The sequence below is a fragment of the Astatotilapia calliptera genome, chromosome 13 (assembly GCF_900246225.1).
Source record: "Astatotilapia calliptera chromosome 13, fAstCal1.2, whole genome shotgun sequence".
Classification (NCBI taxonomy): Eukaryota; Metazoa; Chordata; class Actinopteri; order Cichliformes; family Cichlidae; genus Astatotilapia; species Astatotilapia calliptera.
Window position 1 is genome coordinate 10,258,813 of NC_039314.1, and position 16,277 is coordinate 10,275,089.

Genomic DNA, 16,277 nt, shown 5'->3' on the forward strand with positions numbered 1-16,277 from the left:
CTGGTTGTTGTTTCTTTTCAGCATTGCCTCTATTTGCTCCTTTTACCCTCACGGTCGCCATGCATTAGCCACAGCTGTCAGAACAGAGTTTTGTAGACTTCCGCTCATGTACTGATACTTCATGCTTTGGGCCAAAAGCAAATTAAAGAAGCGCTCAGATTTGATGTGCGTCGTCCTCAAGAATATTCTAGCAGGGAAGATTATGTAAAAAGTCTATTTGTTTACACAAATACAACTATTTTTAGAGGAGTGCTTTAAAAGCACACTTCAAGATTCACATGATTTTAAACAAACAAATAAAGACGACCAAGAATGTTGTATTATTTTATTATATAATAAATCAATCCTTATCTCATATTAAATCAATTGTACTGTGGACTCCAATAGATTTGGAGGCTGCGGAAGTCCTTACTTTTCAGAATAATCTCATCTTCCTCTCGTGTCCTCAGCTTGTGTGTTTCTTGAGCTTCATTTGTGCTTGCTCTTCTTTTGTAGCACTCGCTAGATAGTTGCTGGAATAAATACCATGATGGCAACTTTATCGCCATCTGCATGCGTGACCACGTGACGGGAATGAGAAGAAGGAAAAAGGATGTGTAGAGTGTGAGAGCAGAACTGTGGGGTGCCATAACGTTCATAATGATCTGTTTCTGCGAGGCACGAGCAGGAAAGAAGTCTGCAGCAAATGAAAAATTAGCTTGCTTTATGTTATTATGCATTAAATTGCCAAATCTGATTTAATTATTCAACAATTTAGCACTTGATCCCCCAGAGCTCCAAAGGGCTGACTCGCAAACTTCAGTTCTGGCCCCGTTTGCTTTTGCACCACCAGCCCGCTCTCTGTCTGAAATCAGCCGCCTGTGTTTTGTGAAGGATGCTTATGACATCCCCATTACACCACTAGAAGTCAAGATGTGAGCTTCAGCTGAGATTGATCAGAGTCTGAGCACATCCGGGGAGTCAATGAGCCCCATAAAACAAGACACTCTGTTCGGCCTGGCGCCCAGTTTGTTTGCACTGTGATTACCCATATTGTACCGGTGCCATGGTAGACACAAGCGCACACATGGGGGTTTCACCATGGAGAAGACAAACAAAGATGCACACCTCTGTCCAACAATGGACTCCAAGCCCTCAAGTCCCATTGTTATATTTATAATAGGCTGGAACAGATAGAGACAAATATATCTTCACCAGGACACAGCAAGGGCAGCTTAGTAACCTAAGCTCATATTTTATTTTATTTTTGTGTTACTTTTTGTGTCCGTGCATGGCTTCACAAGCCCTAATTCTAACAGTTTTCCTGCCGATAGAAGCCCCTCTCCTCTGAATTCTCAATTGCTTGTTTTAAATGAATCGGGAGTCTGAGCTTTGAGCCTTGTCTCTTTTAATTAACTCCTATATCAGCACTAGTGGGTCAATGACTGGAGACGCGTGTGGATTAAACATAACTGATCCAGAGAGCTGAACTGAGGTATTGGACATGAGACAAAGCACGGAGGGGTTATGTGGTACACTATGGGTGGGGTTTTAGAGGCTCGTTCAAACCAACAGGGTCACTGTAATGGTGCTCTATACTTCTGCGTGATCATGAGGTTTTGACCTGATAATCTCATTATGATGATATTGTGCCAAGCGTCACGGGGCCTGTGAGATATGGCCAAATTATAATATCACACTATATATGAGTCAGAGAAGTGTTAATGTATTGCTGCTGTTGATAAACTGTGCATTAAACACTGTTGAGTGTTTTTGATTTATTCTTGTACCCTCACTGCTGACCACATCCCGTTCAGATTAATCCATCTAGTCTCCTTTTCGCTGGATGAACGACTCTTTTGAGGGATTGGCATATTATCAGCTCAGCAATAGTGTTCGTAGTAATATGGATGACACACTGTCAATATCTGCATTTCAAGTATTTATTTTCAGGTGAATGCAAGAGCACGACTGGAAACCAGATCTGTGTGCCGGTAACACGAGATTGTTCTTTGTCGAAAACTTTGTATTATGCAATGATTTACAAGCTCGATGGCCCGGGTGGCTCAAGTTGATATCCCACTGGGCTGAAAAACACTAGGTAATTTTTTTGAGATGGAAACCTTTTAGATAGAAACATAAAAAGCATATAACAGGAATACAGAACCAGGCAAATGTTGTAATTTAATACTTCACCTGTTTAGCCGCTGTCTATGTTCCTGCTAGATCAATATTTAACACATGAGAACAGTGTTAACAGTGATTTTGTGCTTTCTAGCTGGTACAGAAAGAACTAAACCCCTACTGTGCGTGCAGAGATGCACCTAAACCAATACAGCTCCATTATGCTGTCTGTGCCGCACACTTAGTGTTATAGCGGCTGAAACATTAATTGAATGCAGCATTAACACCCCCCCCCAAATCGCCTGCTGGTTGAAGTCGCTGGGGTTAACAACATTTCCAGCAGAAGCTCTAATAATATATAATGTTATATTACACATTCTTATTGCCCTGTCTAGAATTTTTCATTTAATGTGTGCATAAACTATACAAAACTTTGTAAATTTAAAAGCACTATAAAGCAGTCCTGGCCATTAGCTTGAAACAATGACCATAATGAATCAATACATTCAAAAATTACTCTTAGTTGGCAGATGCCTTGCATGTATATTGTCACCTGATTCAGATTCATTGGCCAGTGCATCACGGCCTACTCGCCAATCCTTTAGAAAACTGTGTTCTGTCCTCTTCTTCTATGGGAAATGTCAGAGAGGACTTAGAGGAGACGACGTGTGAGAGATACAATCTTCTCTCTTCTCAAAGGCACCTCTGGGAAGCAGGGCACTGAGTGAATTGCTTATGTAAATAGCTCTGCTGCTATAATCCATTGTTGATGATGCCTTTGACTGCAAGGCTGATTTTTAGAAATGCTTTAGTTCTTTGGATCAAAAGAGCGCTTTACCTTTTGACTCTTGACAGCAGTATCAGGCCGTCAGTTCAAGACGGAGCATTTAATAGTAGATCAGCACCTTGGATCAGTGGAATAAAAGAATTGCAACTCAACAAGTCTTGTTAGCTGTCGCTGAGTAACTGTGTTTGCCAATGAAAACCGACATCCGTAATTGTTGTTTTCAGTCATTAAGTTAATGCAATGCTGTTTGCAGGAACGTGTCTTCTTTATAGCGCAGCTGCGCTGTGATAATAATATGTGTGATGTTCATGCGGGCTAATGCTAATTAGCAATAGCTGCACGATTCAAGAAGACCTTTCCCTCGAGCTGTGAGAGTGTGTTCAGGCTGTGGCTGTTAAAGGTAGAGATGCAGAGGCCCGTGAGATGCTCAGATGATGGGATCAGGCTGTGCATTGTGTCTGCTACAGCAATGCAATGCTAGTCCAGCACTTTGTTCTGTGACAGGCATGGAAGGGAATGTTTATTAATTTATACACATGTAACTGTGCAACCCCCCCCCCACACACACACACACACACTCTCACACACACACACTCACACACACACACACATATATATGTACATTGTGGTAGAAGCTGCTGACCTTAAAAAAACATTCATGGCGTTTTCATCGTTATTCCACACACGGAGGTCAAAAAGCAGCAGACTGTGAGTCCCGTGACCTTCTGTCAGAGGAGGTTAGCGATGACCCTCGCTGCCTTCTGTCTGCACTCTGCTGTCTGCCGTCGTGCATGTGTGCACATCCTGCCTGCCTCGCATCAGTTCTGAACACAGAAGCGAGCGTCTTCCAACTTCACTCACATAAAACCTGCTTTCCTCTTGTGAGGCTGGAGAGTGTTAGTCAGCTGTTTGTGTGAACGCTCGTTTAAAGACTTTGTTTTGAAATGAGGCTGTGAGGGGGGAAAAAAAAACAAGCAGCGTAGAGAAGTGGAGATACGAGACATTTCCATTCTCACTACACTGTTACTCATCTTTTGTCGGCTAGCTAGTGGTCATTCTATAAATAGTATTGAGGAGATGGCGGCCAGGAGACTTTGTTGGAAAATGTATTTCCATGGAGACAGTTTTCATTGCACTTTGTGATTAGAGGCTCTTTATGAAGGGATTGTAGATGATGTAAGGTTAAAGTATGTATTGTTGCCGGTACAGTTACAGCAGAAAAAGGAAGCCTGTTTTACACAAGCTCGTTACTCAGCTGAAGCACTATCCCCATTTTAATTTGGAAACGACATGTGGACATTGCAAAGTCTGCAACACTATGACTCGGCTACCACAGACACATCCACAAACGGCGTGCAAAGCAAATACTGCTTTGCTTCTTTTTTTTCCCTGCATGCAAAATGTGTGGGAAGACAAACACAGATAAAAATCGTATTTTCATAGACCAGACTCTGAGAGCAGCGCCGGAAAGCGCTGGAATCTCAGGACTCACAAAGTGCCTGTATAAGGAACATGAATGTGCTCCTTGATCACATGCTCCATGATCTTGTTGTTAAGGTATTTAAATGTGGCCACATGTCCAGCATGTGGCAGCTACATTGAATTATCCCAATCTTTTTTTCTCTGCAACTGTTTCCTTGTTCAGCCATTGAGTGTAGCTGTTGTCTCTGGGGCATTGATCTAAGTGTGGGTGGGGCACTTCCTAGTATGGAAAAAAACTCAGCTCATACACTGCCCTCTGTGTCTTCTCTGGTGTTTTCCTGCTTTGCAGCCCATCTGCTGAAGAGCCCTCAGATGTTCCTATTATAAGCAATAAGACGGCAATTGCCCATCAAAGACAGGTTAAATCTTCATTTATTCCTCTACATAGGCACTGCTTACCAACAAGACCAAACGCTTATTGTGCAACCAGACGATTTCCTGGTATCAGCCTAGTTGTTTTTCCAAGGAAAATAGCTATAAAAAAAGGAGGCAGAAAAGCTGAGATTGGCATTGTAGTGGATCAGTATGTACCTCCAGCAGAGCTTTCATCTCACACTGTCAGAGCCTTTACCGACCTGGGTCCTAAGGGGAACCCTGGGGAAATCCCAACCTGGACATGAACTGCATGTAAGGAAGAGGGATTGGAGGGAGAAGAAAGAAGAAGGAAACAAAGAAGTGAGAGTGAGAGTTATATGTGTCTCTTTTTTTCGATATTTAACACAAGCAGTTTCACTTTTTTTTTTTTTTCTCTTTTGTTTTCAGCCGCGGGCAGTGTTTCTAATGTTACAGTGTATTGAGCCGCCTGCAGATACTGCTATTTTACGATGGATATGGGATTACAAGAGATTTTAATCTTTTAAAAAAAACACACACACTGATTTTGTGTGTGAGAAGGGTATATACCGTTTCCTGGAGATGTTTGAAAATCCTGGTGCTGCTGTTGCCTCGGTAACCCTTTGCACCATGATAATGTCCTTTTTCTAACAGAGGATTGAAGGTTATCCACGTCACAGTCTTCTGTTCCCTCCTACCTGTGAATAATAGCTTCTCTATTTTTGATATCTCATCCAGCAAGATGCAGTGCAACACTGTCAGTGAAGACATGTACTCAAAATGAAAAGCCATCTGTACAACTCGATTACTTGGCTCTTTTCATTTTCATTTTTCCTTTTTAACACTTTTTTAAATAAAAAAAGCTACAGAGGAAAAAAAGAAGAAAAAATCAAATCTTTTGAGTCACAATTTCTTTGGGGTTTTTTTGGTTCATGACTCCTGTCTTATTTAGCTGACATGTTGTTGCACAACAAAATGCTTTTTGTGTATCTAAGCCAGTGAGCGTGTCAGAGTCGGTCAGCTTCAGCAGTGTGCTTCCTCAGAAGTAGGGCTGGGCCATATTATACCGTTCACGGTAATACCGGTATAATGTTAGGCAACGATAGGAAAATGAAATATCGCGATAGAATGGGAGTAAAACGCGCATGCGCAGTGCCTTTGTTTTCATACGCACATGGCCGATTGTTGAGTGAAACAGATGATCCAGAATTGGTTTGTAAAAATGGTGCAACTTCAGTGATGTGGAACTGGTTTGGTGTTTGTCCGTCAGATACACAACAAAGCACATTTTTTTGCAGAACATGCAAGCGGCCGTTGTTATTGTCGTATTTGTCGGACTAAGATGCTCTTAAATCTGGGAGTAATCTGGGTCCTAAACTCCGTATGCTTCAGGTCAAACAACACTGCAGCATCACTGAGAGTTAAAAACTGTCTAAATTCTTTCATCTTTAATAAAACGATCAGCATTGCTGCTTTACGAGGTGTAACTATAAAGTTTAACTTCCAGGCATCCATGAAAACAAAAGTTATTACATTTAACGGAGTTAGAAGTTAGCAGGAAGCTAGCGGAAGTTAGCTCGCTAGTTTCGCTAGTTACCTAAGCATGATATTGCATGTTCTGACTGAGAGATTTCTGAAAAAAATCAAACGTACAGCTCTGCTATCACTTGCAACATAAATGAAGACAGGAAACTAAACAGCAGTGACGTTTGTAGGGTTACTGAAGTTGGGCTAGCTGGTATATAATGATGTGCTACGTGATCGCTAGCGACACAGCTATGTTAGCATAACATAAACAGTGAAGCTGGAGGACGAACACTAACACTTTTCCACTTATAAAAGTTAACGTGAAGGTTCTTCATGGTTAGAGACAAATGCAATCGCATGGCAGGATGCTGTAAACGGACCAAACTTCAGTCAGGAGAACAACTGAGATAATCCATCCACAATACGAGGTTAGTCATTAATATACTGCAACAACATGGGAATAGAGCAGAATTCATTCATTAATAAATCAATGGTACAGAAGTGGAGGAAGCAAGAAGAATGAGTTTAATAAAGTTTGATTTATCTGACTGCTTTGTTTCGCTTAATGTGCCTTATAATCCCGTGCACCTTATGGTCCGAAAAATGCGTACTGCACACTGCAGTTTAATGTTGCAAAGCACCTCTTTTTAACTTCAGTGGATATTATACATGGTTATGCTCAGGACATGTCAGCCCATTTCTAGTGGAAATGCCTTTTGGTTAAACTTTCAGCAAGGAATTTGCATTTGTACTGTTACATTTTTATAAAGCTTTAATGTACATAAAAACCAGCTTCTTGTTTAAGTGAATATAAATGGAAGGTTGTCTTTTTGCGCTAGTAATGTTGTGGAGTTGTATTTTGTCTCGCATCAATTATATCGTCGGTTATATCGTTATCGCAAATTTTCAAATATATATCGTGATAAATATTTTTGGCCATATCGCCCTGCTCTACTCAGAAGTACTTCAAACAGACTGGAATTCATTGATTAGAATAATGGCTTATATGCTTATTATATGCTTATAGTATTAAATACAAAAGGGCACGATAAAAGCTGTGGTTTTAGGCTCAGCTGACCCTTAACCTTTTTATAAAAAAATATCCCTGTATCTTTTTATTTATATCAATCATGACTCCAGGTGCTGAAACATGCAAAGCTGAATCTAGTTTGATGAAATGCCATAGGAAAAACCCTTATATTATCTCTTTCAAAATAAATGCTTGGCAGTAATTTGCTGATGGCAAATATTTGATGTCAAGGAGCAGCACAAAGCATTGAATTGGCATGAATGATATCTAATACCCGCTGCAGGAAATGTCCCTGTAGGTATTGGCAGCACTAAATTTCTATTTTACAGTGCACCTGTTACAACAGTTTCTTTAAAAAAAACAACAACCCAAAACTATGGTCTGTTCTGTACAATAACTTTCCAATATAATACTGTATTCTCAGCCGACAGCATTTATGATGTTAAAATAATTTTCTTCCTATAATTTCCATAAGCAGTGAAATATAGTTGCTTGTACTAGCCTGTGTACCCTGGATTCAGTTTATTCTTGTTCTTGAACATAACAAGATATTTATTGCTTTGTAAAAAAAAAAAATCTTTGGGAATGCCATGACATTAAACATTTTAATAGCTATCCTGAAAGTGAACATTGGCCAGTTCTGATTAATTCCCTTTGGAGTATCAGTCACTGTGAGCCATTTAAATCTTTTTAAATGTTCAGAACTTGTGCACAAAAGTCAAAATCTAAACACAAATTAACTGAACTAAACAATCACAAATCTTCTAAATTAATGATTTCAACTCATACATTTACATTATGATGAAGAAAAAAAATAGTCTTATACTGTAGAAATGTAATGTGTGTTACTATTTGTTTTTCATCAAATGCACCAGCCTTGTATTCACAAAGAGGAGTATGTCCTTGTACAGAAAGTATTTTCACAGCTATTTATTACAGTGTGAATCGCTCACCAGGGCCAAAATATTGCAGTGCGCTGTTAATGTACAGTAATGGCTGCAGTGCAAATGATATACAAGCTCATAATTCCACATTTAATTCTGGTTTAATGAGTTGAAGTGTGTAGCGCGAAGGGAAGGTCCTTCAATCAAGTGGTGTGGGTGGTCCTGCAGATGTAAAGGATTTACACAGTTTCTAATGCCATTTTAACCATGTGATTGAAAAATATCTATGTGGCCTTAAACATAGCATTTTGAATTTCATAGTAGATATAAAACCAGTCATTACAAGGTTATTCATTCTGAATTTACTGTAGGTGTGCATAACTAGGCACGATATGTGAAATGGGGAAAATTTGCTGAACAATTTTTTTTCAGACTCTAGTCATCCTGTGTAAGTATAAATTTGTCCCACGAGGAACCAACCAAACCTGTCTTATGTAAGCCTCAGGTTAAACAAATGACAAGCCCTTAAATATGTGATTCATATGACTGACTAGAGTTACAGCACAGGCTCAACTTGGAGTCACGCCTGAGCTGCTTCAGCTGCAGTGTTGTGCTGCCGTTCCCCAGACTCTTCTTTGGGAGGCTGAAATAAGTGGTGGTACAGGCAGAAGTTCAAAGGTTATTTGAGAGAATTAACCTGCAAAGCCACAGTGTGCAGTTAGCCTGTGTTCCTTTACTACATCAGCTCTGGTAAGCAGCTACTTTCTGCAGTACTCTGTGAACCCGCCTTCGAATGTAAGCCATATTTTACTCCTTGTAAGCTAAATTTTGCTTTGTAACTTCTTGTGCAAACAGTAAGTGTTGGTGTTGATTGATGGATTTCAAGAAACTGTAAAATGTGGCCTCCTTTGTACTGATGTTATAATTTGCCGCAGCTATTCAGTGCCAGTAGGTTCTTGCTATTTGTGGATTTCACTGATGCTAAGAATGAGTTCTTTTGTTGTGATTACTCAGACGCACACAACCACACATTAAAAGACATGCAGAGCAGAAACACACACAGAATCTTCCCTCTCCTCTCTGATGCTTGTTCGACCTGTCTCACTCTCGCTGGTGCATGTGCTTCCTCCCCCTCACGCCCACATTGCTACTCTCTGCTGATCATAAGCGTCATGATCATAAGTAGAAGGATGTGCATGTATCTTGTATGACATAATACAAACATTACAGTCTATTTCCATGTGTGGTTTCCCACTATCCATTGGCTGCACCCTATTTCTAAATCCTTCCTGTGTCATCTTCAAATCATTTGTCTTTAAAGCTTAAAGACCTCCTTTTTAAAAGCTAGAATGACTAGTAAGGGCTTTAACAGTGTGATAAAGTCAGCAGCGTATGTCCTGACATTTCCGGGCCGTTCCAGCTCTCCAACAAGACCAACGTTAAGGTGTTGCGTTCTCTGCCCTTCTAAGCTTTATTTAGGTAACACCTGGGGCGATAAATCAGGAATATATTTTGTGTTGGATATTCTGTCTCACAGGCTCTCCTGCGCTCCGTTCTTTAGTTTGCTCTTATAGTTCCCGAGACACCTGGGGCTGAAGCTGCTTTGTTGCCGTATTCCATTATGAATGAAGGCAGTTTTGAGGCCCACCCATTCATCTCTGCTGCAGCTGGAGAAGCTGAGCTGTCAGCCTTGCTCTCTTGCACACACTGCCTTCATGAACCAGATGTGTAAATCCCACACAAACTGTGTGATATTAAATGACAGAGGGGGGGTAGTGCATGTTTGCATCCCATACATTTGCAGGTGAGCGTCCGCATTTGTCAGTTAGGCCAGACACTGACCTTGGAGCCTTCTCCTTGTCTGTTTGGTTCATATTACTTTAGAACAACCTTGCGGCGTGCTTCTGGTAATTTCTTTGTCCAACCACACGTGCGCGCACACACACACACGTTCATCTACACAAAAAAGTCTACCTGCCCTTGAGACCACAGGCCTAGTCAGATTCACTCTGAGTGTACCTGCTATTACCCAGTGGAATGATCTTATATCACTGACAAACACATTGTTGACTGCATCAACTGTGCTGTTCAAACTTTCACACCACATAGAAACTAAGCAAGTGTTTAGGGTGACGCTCACTGGACGGCGGCTTCCTTCTTCTGTTGTTATTTAACACAAAGCAAGGATGGACAGATGACAATGACTTGTTGCCAGATACCTTGTTTAGAAATGGCTTTTCCACATCAGAGCTTTGGCAAATGAATGTTATCTGGAACGCACAGACTTCTTCAGCCGCTTAAATGGAAACATCCCAAAGAAAATGGAAAGTGTTTACCTTTGAAACCCATGGCTCACACTTCATAGTGTGCAAAAGGACGCAAATAAATCACAATAAGCTTAGTGTCAGAGAGAATGATAAAGACAAGTCGAGTATTAAAAACTCAAAGGAGCTATTGTTTGTCAGTTTGCTTTAACTTCATTAAGAGGTCAGCTGGTATTTTAATACTGGGTTAGTCATGCTGTGTTGTCTTTAATTAAGTACAGATGGACAAATTAAAATAGTTTGGATGTGATTAGTCCTTATTTTAAAACTATGTTTATGTATGTATGTTATGTTTTTGTGTAAAGTCTTGCAAAATAAATTGAAGCCTACTAATTTTGTTTTAGTCAAATTTTGCATGAAAAAAATTGTTGGCTTACTAAGCAGTTTAGTAGACGTTAGTGGTTTGCAGCACAGTTTGGACTTGTACACATCAGGCACGGTGTTCATGGCCAGCGTTAAGTTACATCAGTTTATATTGATGTCGATTCAATTCAGTCACTGAATTCCGCCTTTATACTAGCTTCACGGTGTCTAGGAAAGCTGGTTATAAAATTTGTGAAATATCTGCTTACATCATGTTGAATTCGCTGTGCTGAACCCAAAAAGAGCAGTGAATACAGGCAACACAGGCCAGCTGATTGTATCCTCATAAAAATAATTATGGGAATTATTTCTAGGTTATTATTTTCTTTATGCTATAACGCTGCACCCAATCTTAGGGCTCCCCCAACCGCCAAATCTCACTTTAACTTAAACCCCCGGCTACATCACCCACTCCTAAATGTTCCCATGTCTGTGATGGGATTTCTTGAGTCATTAGTATCCTCTCTTCTTTCCTGGATACAGTGACCGTCTATCCTTCAGCATCTTCCTGTTGCTGTGTATCATTACAGATCATCCAGGGAACCCCTGTAACTCAATCAATTCTCCTTAGCTATAAACTACTTTCACCATCCAGCGGTCGCTCAGCAGCCCCTACCTCACTTTACCCTGCATGTGCAAGTACTGGGTTACAGGGTGTGCTTAATGTGTTGGAAATTTCATTTAAGCCTCCTCCTCTCGTCTCCTATCTCGCTCACTTCATCTTTCCTTTCGGTGCCCAGTTATTGCTTGTAGCCAGCGCAACCCACCACCGCCCTCCATCCTCCCTAAGGCTGGCTGGCTTTCTCTCGCTGGTGCTGGAGAACTAGAGAGGCTCACTGAACCACGCAGGAGAGGAAGGCAAGGAAACGAGGAGAGATGGGACAGATCAGATTGATTCCTTTAAATTGTACAAAATATTGTAGTGCAGAGTCATTAAAAAGGTGCACATGTGGATTGCACGCTGACAGCAGAATTGCAAACGAATGCAGAGAGACAACAGACTCTGCATGTCAGTCTCTTTATGTACCCAGTTTACTATATTAAATAGCTGTGTGCAAATGAGGACTGGAGGATATTATAGCTCACTAGGAATAAATAGTATACACAAGTTATCCCCAAAGAGTCTTTGAGCATCCTTTGGGCACATTTTGTTAGGACACAAGTCTGCTTGTGTTGTTGTTACTGTAATTGTCCTGTTTGTTAAAGCCATGGGGAAGGGCCATTGTTTATTAAAAGCTATACGTGACATGTCACTGAGTACTAAATGGGTAATTTGCAGGTTGTATGTAAGGAAGTGATTTTTTTAAATAGACTATTAGATCAGTTGGTTGTTTTGTAAAGTATCAGGTACGAGTCTGAATCATTTTTACTATGCCAGTATTATGAAATGTTTCCATGCAGGTTGTGTTTTGTGTGTATTTCTAGTAGTAGTATTTCTAGTTGTTGAGGTGTATTGGCTCTTAGGTAGACTGTTTTGAAAGCACAACGTCTGATGCGTCCTTTGAAGAACACAATCAAAGTGTTGCCTTTGCAAAAAATGTTTGAGGAATGAAATTGTTGGGTTGGAGCCAATGACTGTGCAGACATATTTTGCAGCATATTGCGATGGTTTTCAGTCTAAAAGCTATTTGTGCTTGGATGTGCATACACGTTCTCTTTTTTGCCCCTACAGTACATACCCACACACTTATTTCACTGCACAGTCTTACAATGAGGCTCACTTAACTGAGCATCTGTGGTATCTTAATGGTTAGCTACTCTGAACTGTGAGACACGCAAGCCTTCTGGATGCTTGCTGATGAGCCGATCCCAGTAATTATAGAACTGGAGTTGCTGGGAATCACCTCAGTTCATGCATGGGGGAATGCGCAGAGGTGACAGATTTCTGGAGTCTCGCCCTGGATCAGAATTCATGTAAACACTCCGGTGGGAGTTGCTGCAGATCAGGCAGCACTCGGGTGTCATAGCATGGGAGACTGACAACATGCAAAGCTAATAATAACTCCAGTTTCGACTGTTGTGACTGAAGTTACCTGCAGAAACGGAGAGCTGAGCTGCTCGCCAGAGTTTAGGTTTGATGTGCACATCTGTGATCAGTGCAGGTTGGTCCCTCAGCAGCTCCAAGCTCATAACACACCGTGCCATAAATCAATCAGTAAATCAATACGCAGCAGCCGCTGAGTTTCACGCTGGGACAAAATGTGTGAAGCAAGTCTCGAATGTGTCACATATGATGTGGTGCAGAGATGCTATTTTATATCTAAAATCGCTCCCCAAAAAAGAGCACTGAGCCTATGGTTTGAACTCTAAATACATCTATCCGTTTTTAGCAGCGTCTTATGCTAGTCTCGTGCTACTGCTGGGCAATACTGCTGTGTTTTGTTTTTGTTTTTAAAAAAAGGAGATCCATAAAATCTATAAGTACTTACCTTGTTTTTCATTATTAGGGAAGACATCATTTCTCCATTGATATATTGGATATTTTAATGCAACAGCTCTCACCCTAATTGAGACAAAATATAGTGTTTAGTATCGTTTCACAGCATAAGCAAGTCAGAGCTACATACGCCTCATTGTAGTTTGGAGTGAATGGTTGAAAATCTGCTTTTCTGCTCGCTGGGTAACAAGATGCACTTCCTTTTTTTCTGTTTTTTTTTTTTGTCACAGTGAAATTGCTGCCTTGTAAGCAGAAAATAGGCCTTTCCTCTCACTTGTTTGTAGCTTGTTGTGTTTTATCTACGAGTAAAAGTGTTGGGATTTAACCAGCTTGGGGACGTTTGTGTCAGGAGACAAAGTGATGTGTTTTGAGTGTGCGTGCCTCCTCGGTTTGTCGTAGGTAGTATCTAGAGAGAGCAGCTGTCGTCCTCAGTGGCAATCTAATCAACAGAAATAGATGGACCCCCCCCCCTCGACCCACCCCTTCCCTTTCTGTGGGTGGCAGGCCGGGTAGTGCAGAGAGGTCACAGCAACCTCATTGAGAAACGCCTCATATATCGTGCCGCATTAATGAGAAGAAACATTTGTCATAGTTTCAGTTGCAGTAATATCTGTCTGTGGAAATTAATATGGTGTGGTTTTGGCCTTACATTGGGGCTATCATTGTTTTTTTTTTGGATTTGTGTCCTCTTTTATATTGATTTATGTGCAGCACGTCTGAAACCTTGGTGGGTTAATGAGTCATCTGGCCCCAAACAAATAGAAGGGAGTTAATTGTTCAAGCAATAGCCTGCACTTTGTTTCCCGCAGCTGATTTTTGGCGAGGGCTGGACTTGTTATTTTGTTTAGTATTTTGTTTGAGTGTTAATATACAGTGTAATTCTTGCAAAAAAAAAGAAGGTCGGGGGATTGAGCAATATAAGCGTATTATTCTGTAACTGTATTACTGCAGTTTGAATTCGCTGCCAGGGTGAGTCAGTTTGGTTGCTTGGCAGAGAACTTGCTTCATTGAAAATCACACATCACAGCACCAACAGTTCAACAAATACGCTTCCTCCTCCACACTAACAGACCAGAGGAGACTCTCTTGGCAGTTCATGGACACTTTTTATAGGCACTGGAGTCATGAATATAGGCTCCTCCTATGAGTTAATGTGGTGTGCCTGACCTGTCACAGATAAGGAAGAGGCAATAATCCCTCTGCAGCATGCTATCTTGGTACCAAGGTCCATTCCTATCTTCATGTTGAGGACACTGTGTTTGCAGCTGTGATATTGCTCTTTGCTAAATGTTTTTAGTGGTCGTTCCTACAAGTGTGACCACTTGCAGACATTGGGCTCCTAAGTGGTAATAATACTCAGTTGCGATTTATGTTGAAAAGACTTGTGTCAAACACGGTTATGAACAGTGGAGAGTTTCTTTCATTAACTGTCCTCCGCAGCCCTTTCTATAATTAAATCTGCTTGTTTACTGCCGTAGAAGCTGAGAGCTGGAGGGGAGGAAAAAAAATGGGATCGGTGCTGGTTATCATAGCAGCTTGGCAAGGATGCGTTATGCTTGAGCTTGACTAGTCCTGATACTCTGCAAGTGTGCGCAAGCTGACTTTTTCGTTCTTCTTTCATAGAATGTATTCATCGAAGAGACACTACAGATTTAATTTCCTAAAGTTTTCCTTGTGTAACGATATATGATGCACAACTGTACGTATGTCATTAAAGAATTACTGCAATACAGAGGTGTCTAGGTATTGCAGTATTAGGGAAGTAGATTACTGTGGGTAAGGTGTTGATGAGTTAATGTTGCATTTACTGGGCTGTTGGTTGGCAGATTGGTTAGTTGTGTCAGCGCACACTGCCAGGTACACGGGTGTTCCCTGTGTGCAGCTGGCATGCTGTCCTTCTGACTCTGTGTGTTTCCTTCCTCTGTCCAGAAACACACAGGTTGGGTAAAATGCGCTGTGATTATTGTGTGAATGTGATGGCTGTGTTTTAAGGTGTCACCTGTCCTACAAAATCCTTAGAAATGGTTGAACTTTGTGCGGCTCCGAGCAAGAGTGCGTTAAGAGGTTAAGGGATGTGAAAATACTGATGCCACTCTCAGGTGGTAAACAACATTATGTCGTTTTCACACTTTGGTTTGTGTACAATTGTTAGATGCTAGTGGGCGGATTTTGTTAGCTTTAGTGAGAGCCAGGTTCCCATATAGTTACAGAAAAATTGCAAGTTTTGGCTCTTTGTAACAGATCAGGTGTTTAAGGTAAAGACATTAGAAGCACTCATTGACGTTTTTTATTTTGGTTTTTATTATGTGCATGCACTTTTTTTCATTTTCAGTACAGTTTAGCACATCATCTTTGGTTCCTGTTTTATTTTGAACGGCTCTACATTTCAAACGTAACGGTGACAGTGGGTGCATTTCACACCTGACCTTTTTCTGTTGTTACTGCTTAGTGTGGAAGTCTTAGAGCTGGTTGGAGCTGCCAATATGTAACGTGTCCGCATCTGTGGGTAAAAAACGCGTAGTTAATATTTGTTGTGGGCAAAGTCGGTGCACTCTCAGTGTTTTTTGTACAATTTTATCTCCACCTAATCATTCCTTAGTGCTGGGAGGCACAAAATATTGGAGTGCGCATTTTGAAGGTGAAAGTATTTTAGTCATTGCAGTCTACTGTGACTCTTTCATACACTTGCCCACACACACACTTCTGCTGCTATTTTCTGCTTTCCAAAAACGTCCTCACACTCCTGTTTAGTAACTCACAAAGCTAAGATATGTATTTGTGTGTATACAGTGTAGTGTATACAGTAATGTGGAGAGAAAATACGTGTTCTCAGCACTCCTCCTGCAGTTTTGTGGTAACTTTTTGCCTCAATAAGTTGAAGTAATCGTTTCCTATATATGTTTATCAGTCACATCGTTGTTGTGGCCCATTCTTGTCTACAGCTTTGCTTCAATTCATTGAGCTCTCTTGAAGTCCCAACACAGCATTTCAACCAGTTTCAGCTGGC

General features: G+C 40.9%; 1 protein-coding gene across 4 annotated transcripts in view; it reads left to right on the forward strand.

Annotated features, from left to right (window-relative positions):
* mcu (mitochondrial calcium uniporter) overlaps positions 1-16,277 on the forward strand; it is a 57,177-nt gene that overhangs the window by 9,778 nt on the left and 31,122 nt on the right. The window contains exon 1 of one of the 4 annotated variants that reach the window (XM_026189945.1): positions 3,476-5,053. The exons of the other annotated variants lie outside the window; for them this stretch is intronic. Within the exon in view, the coding sequence (XP_026045730.1) occupies positions 4,898-5,053 (156 nt within the window). The 5' untranslated portion in view covers positions 3,476-4,897. Of the gene's footprint in view, positions 1-3,475; positions 5,054-16,277 lie in introns of those variants that run through there. 4 annotated transcript variants of the gene reach the window in all.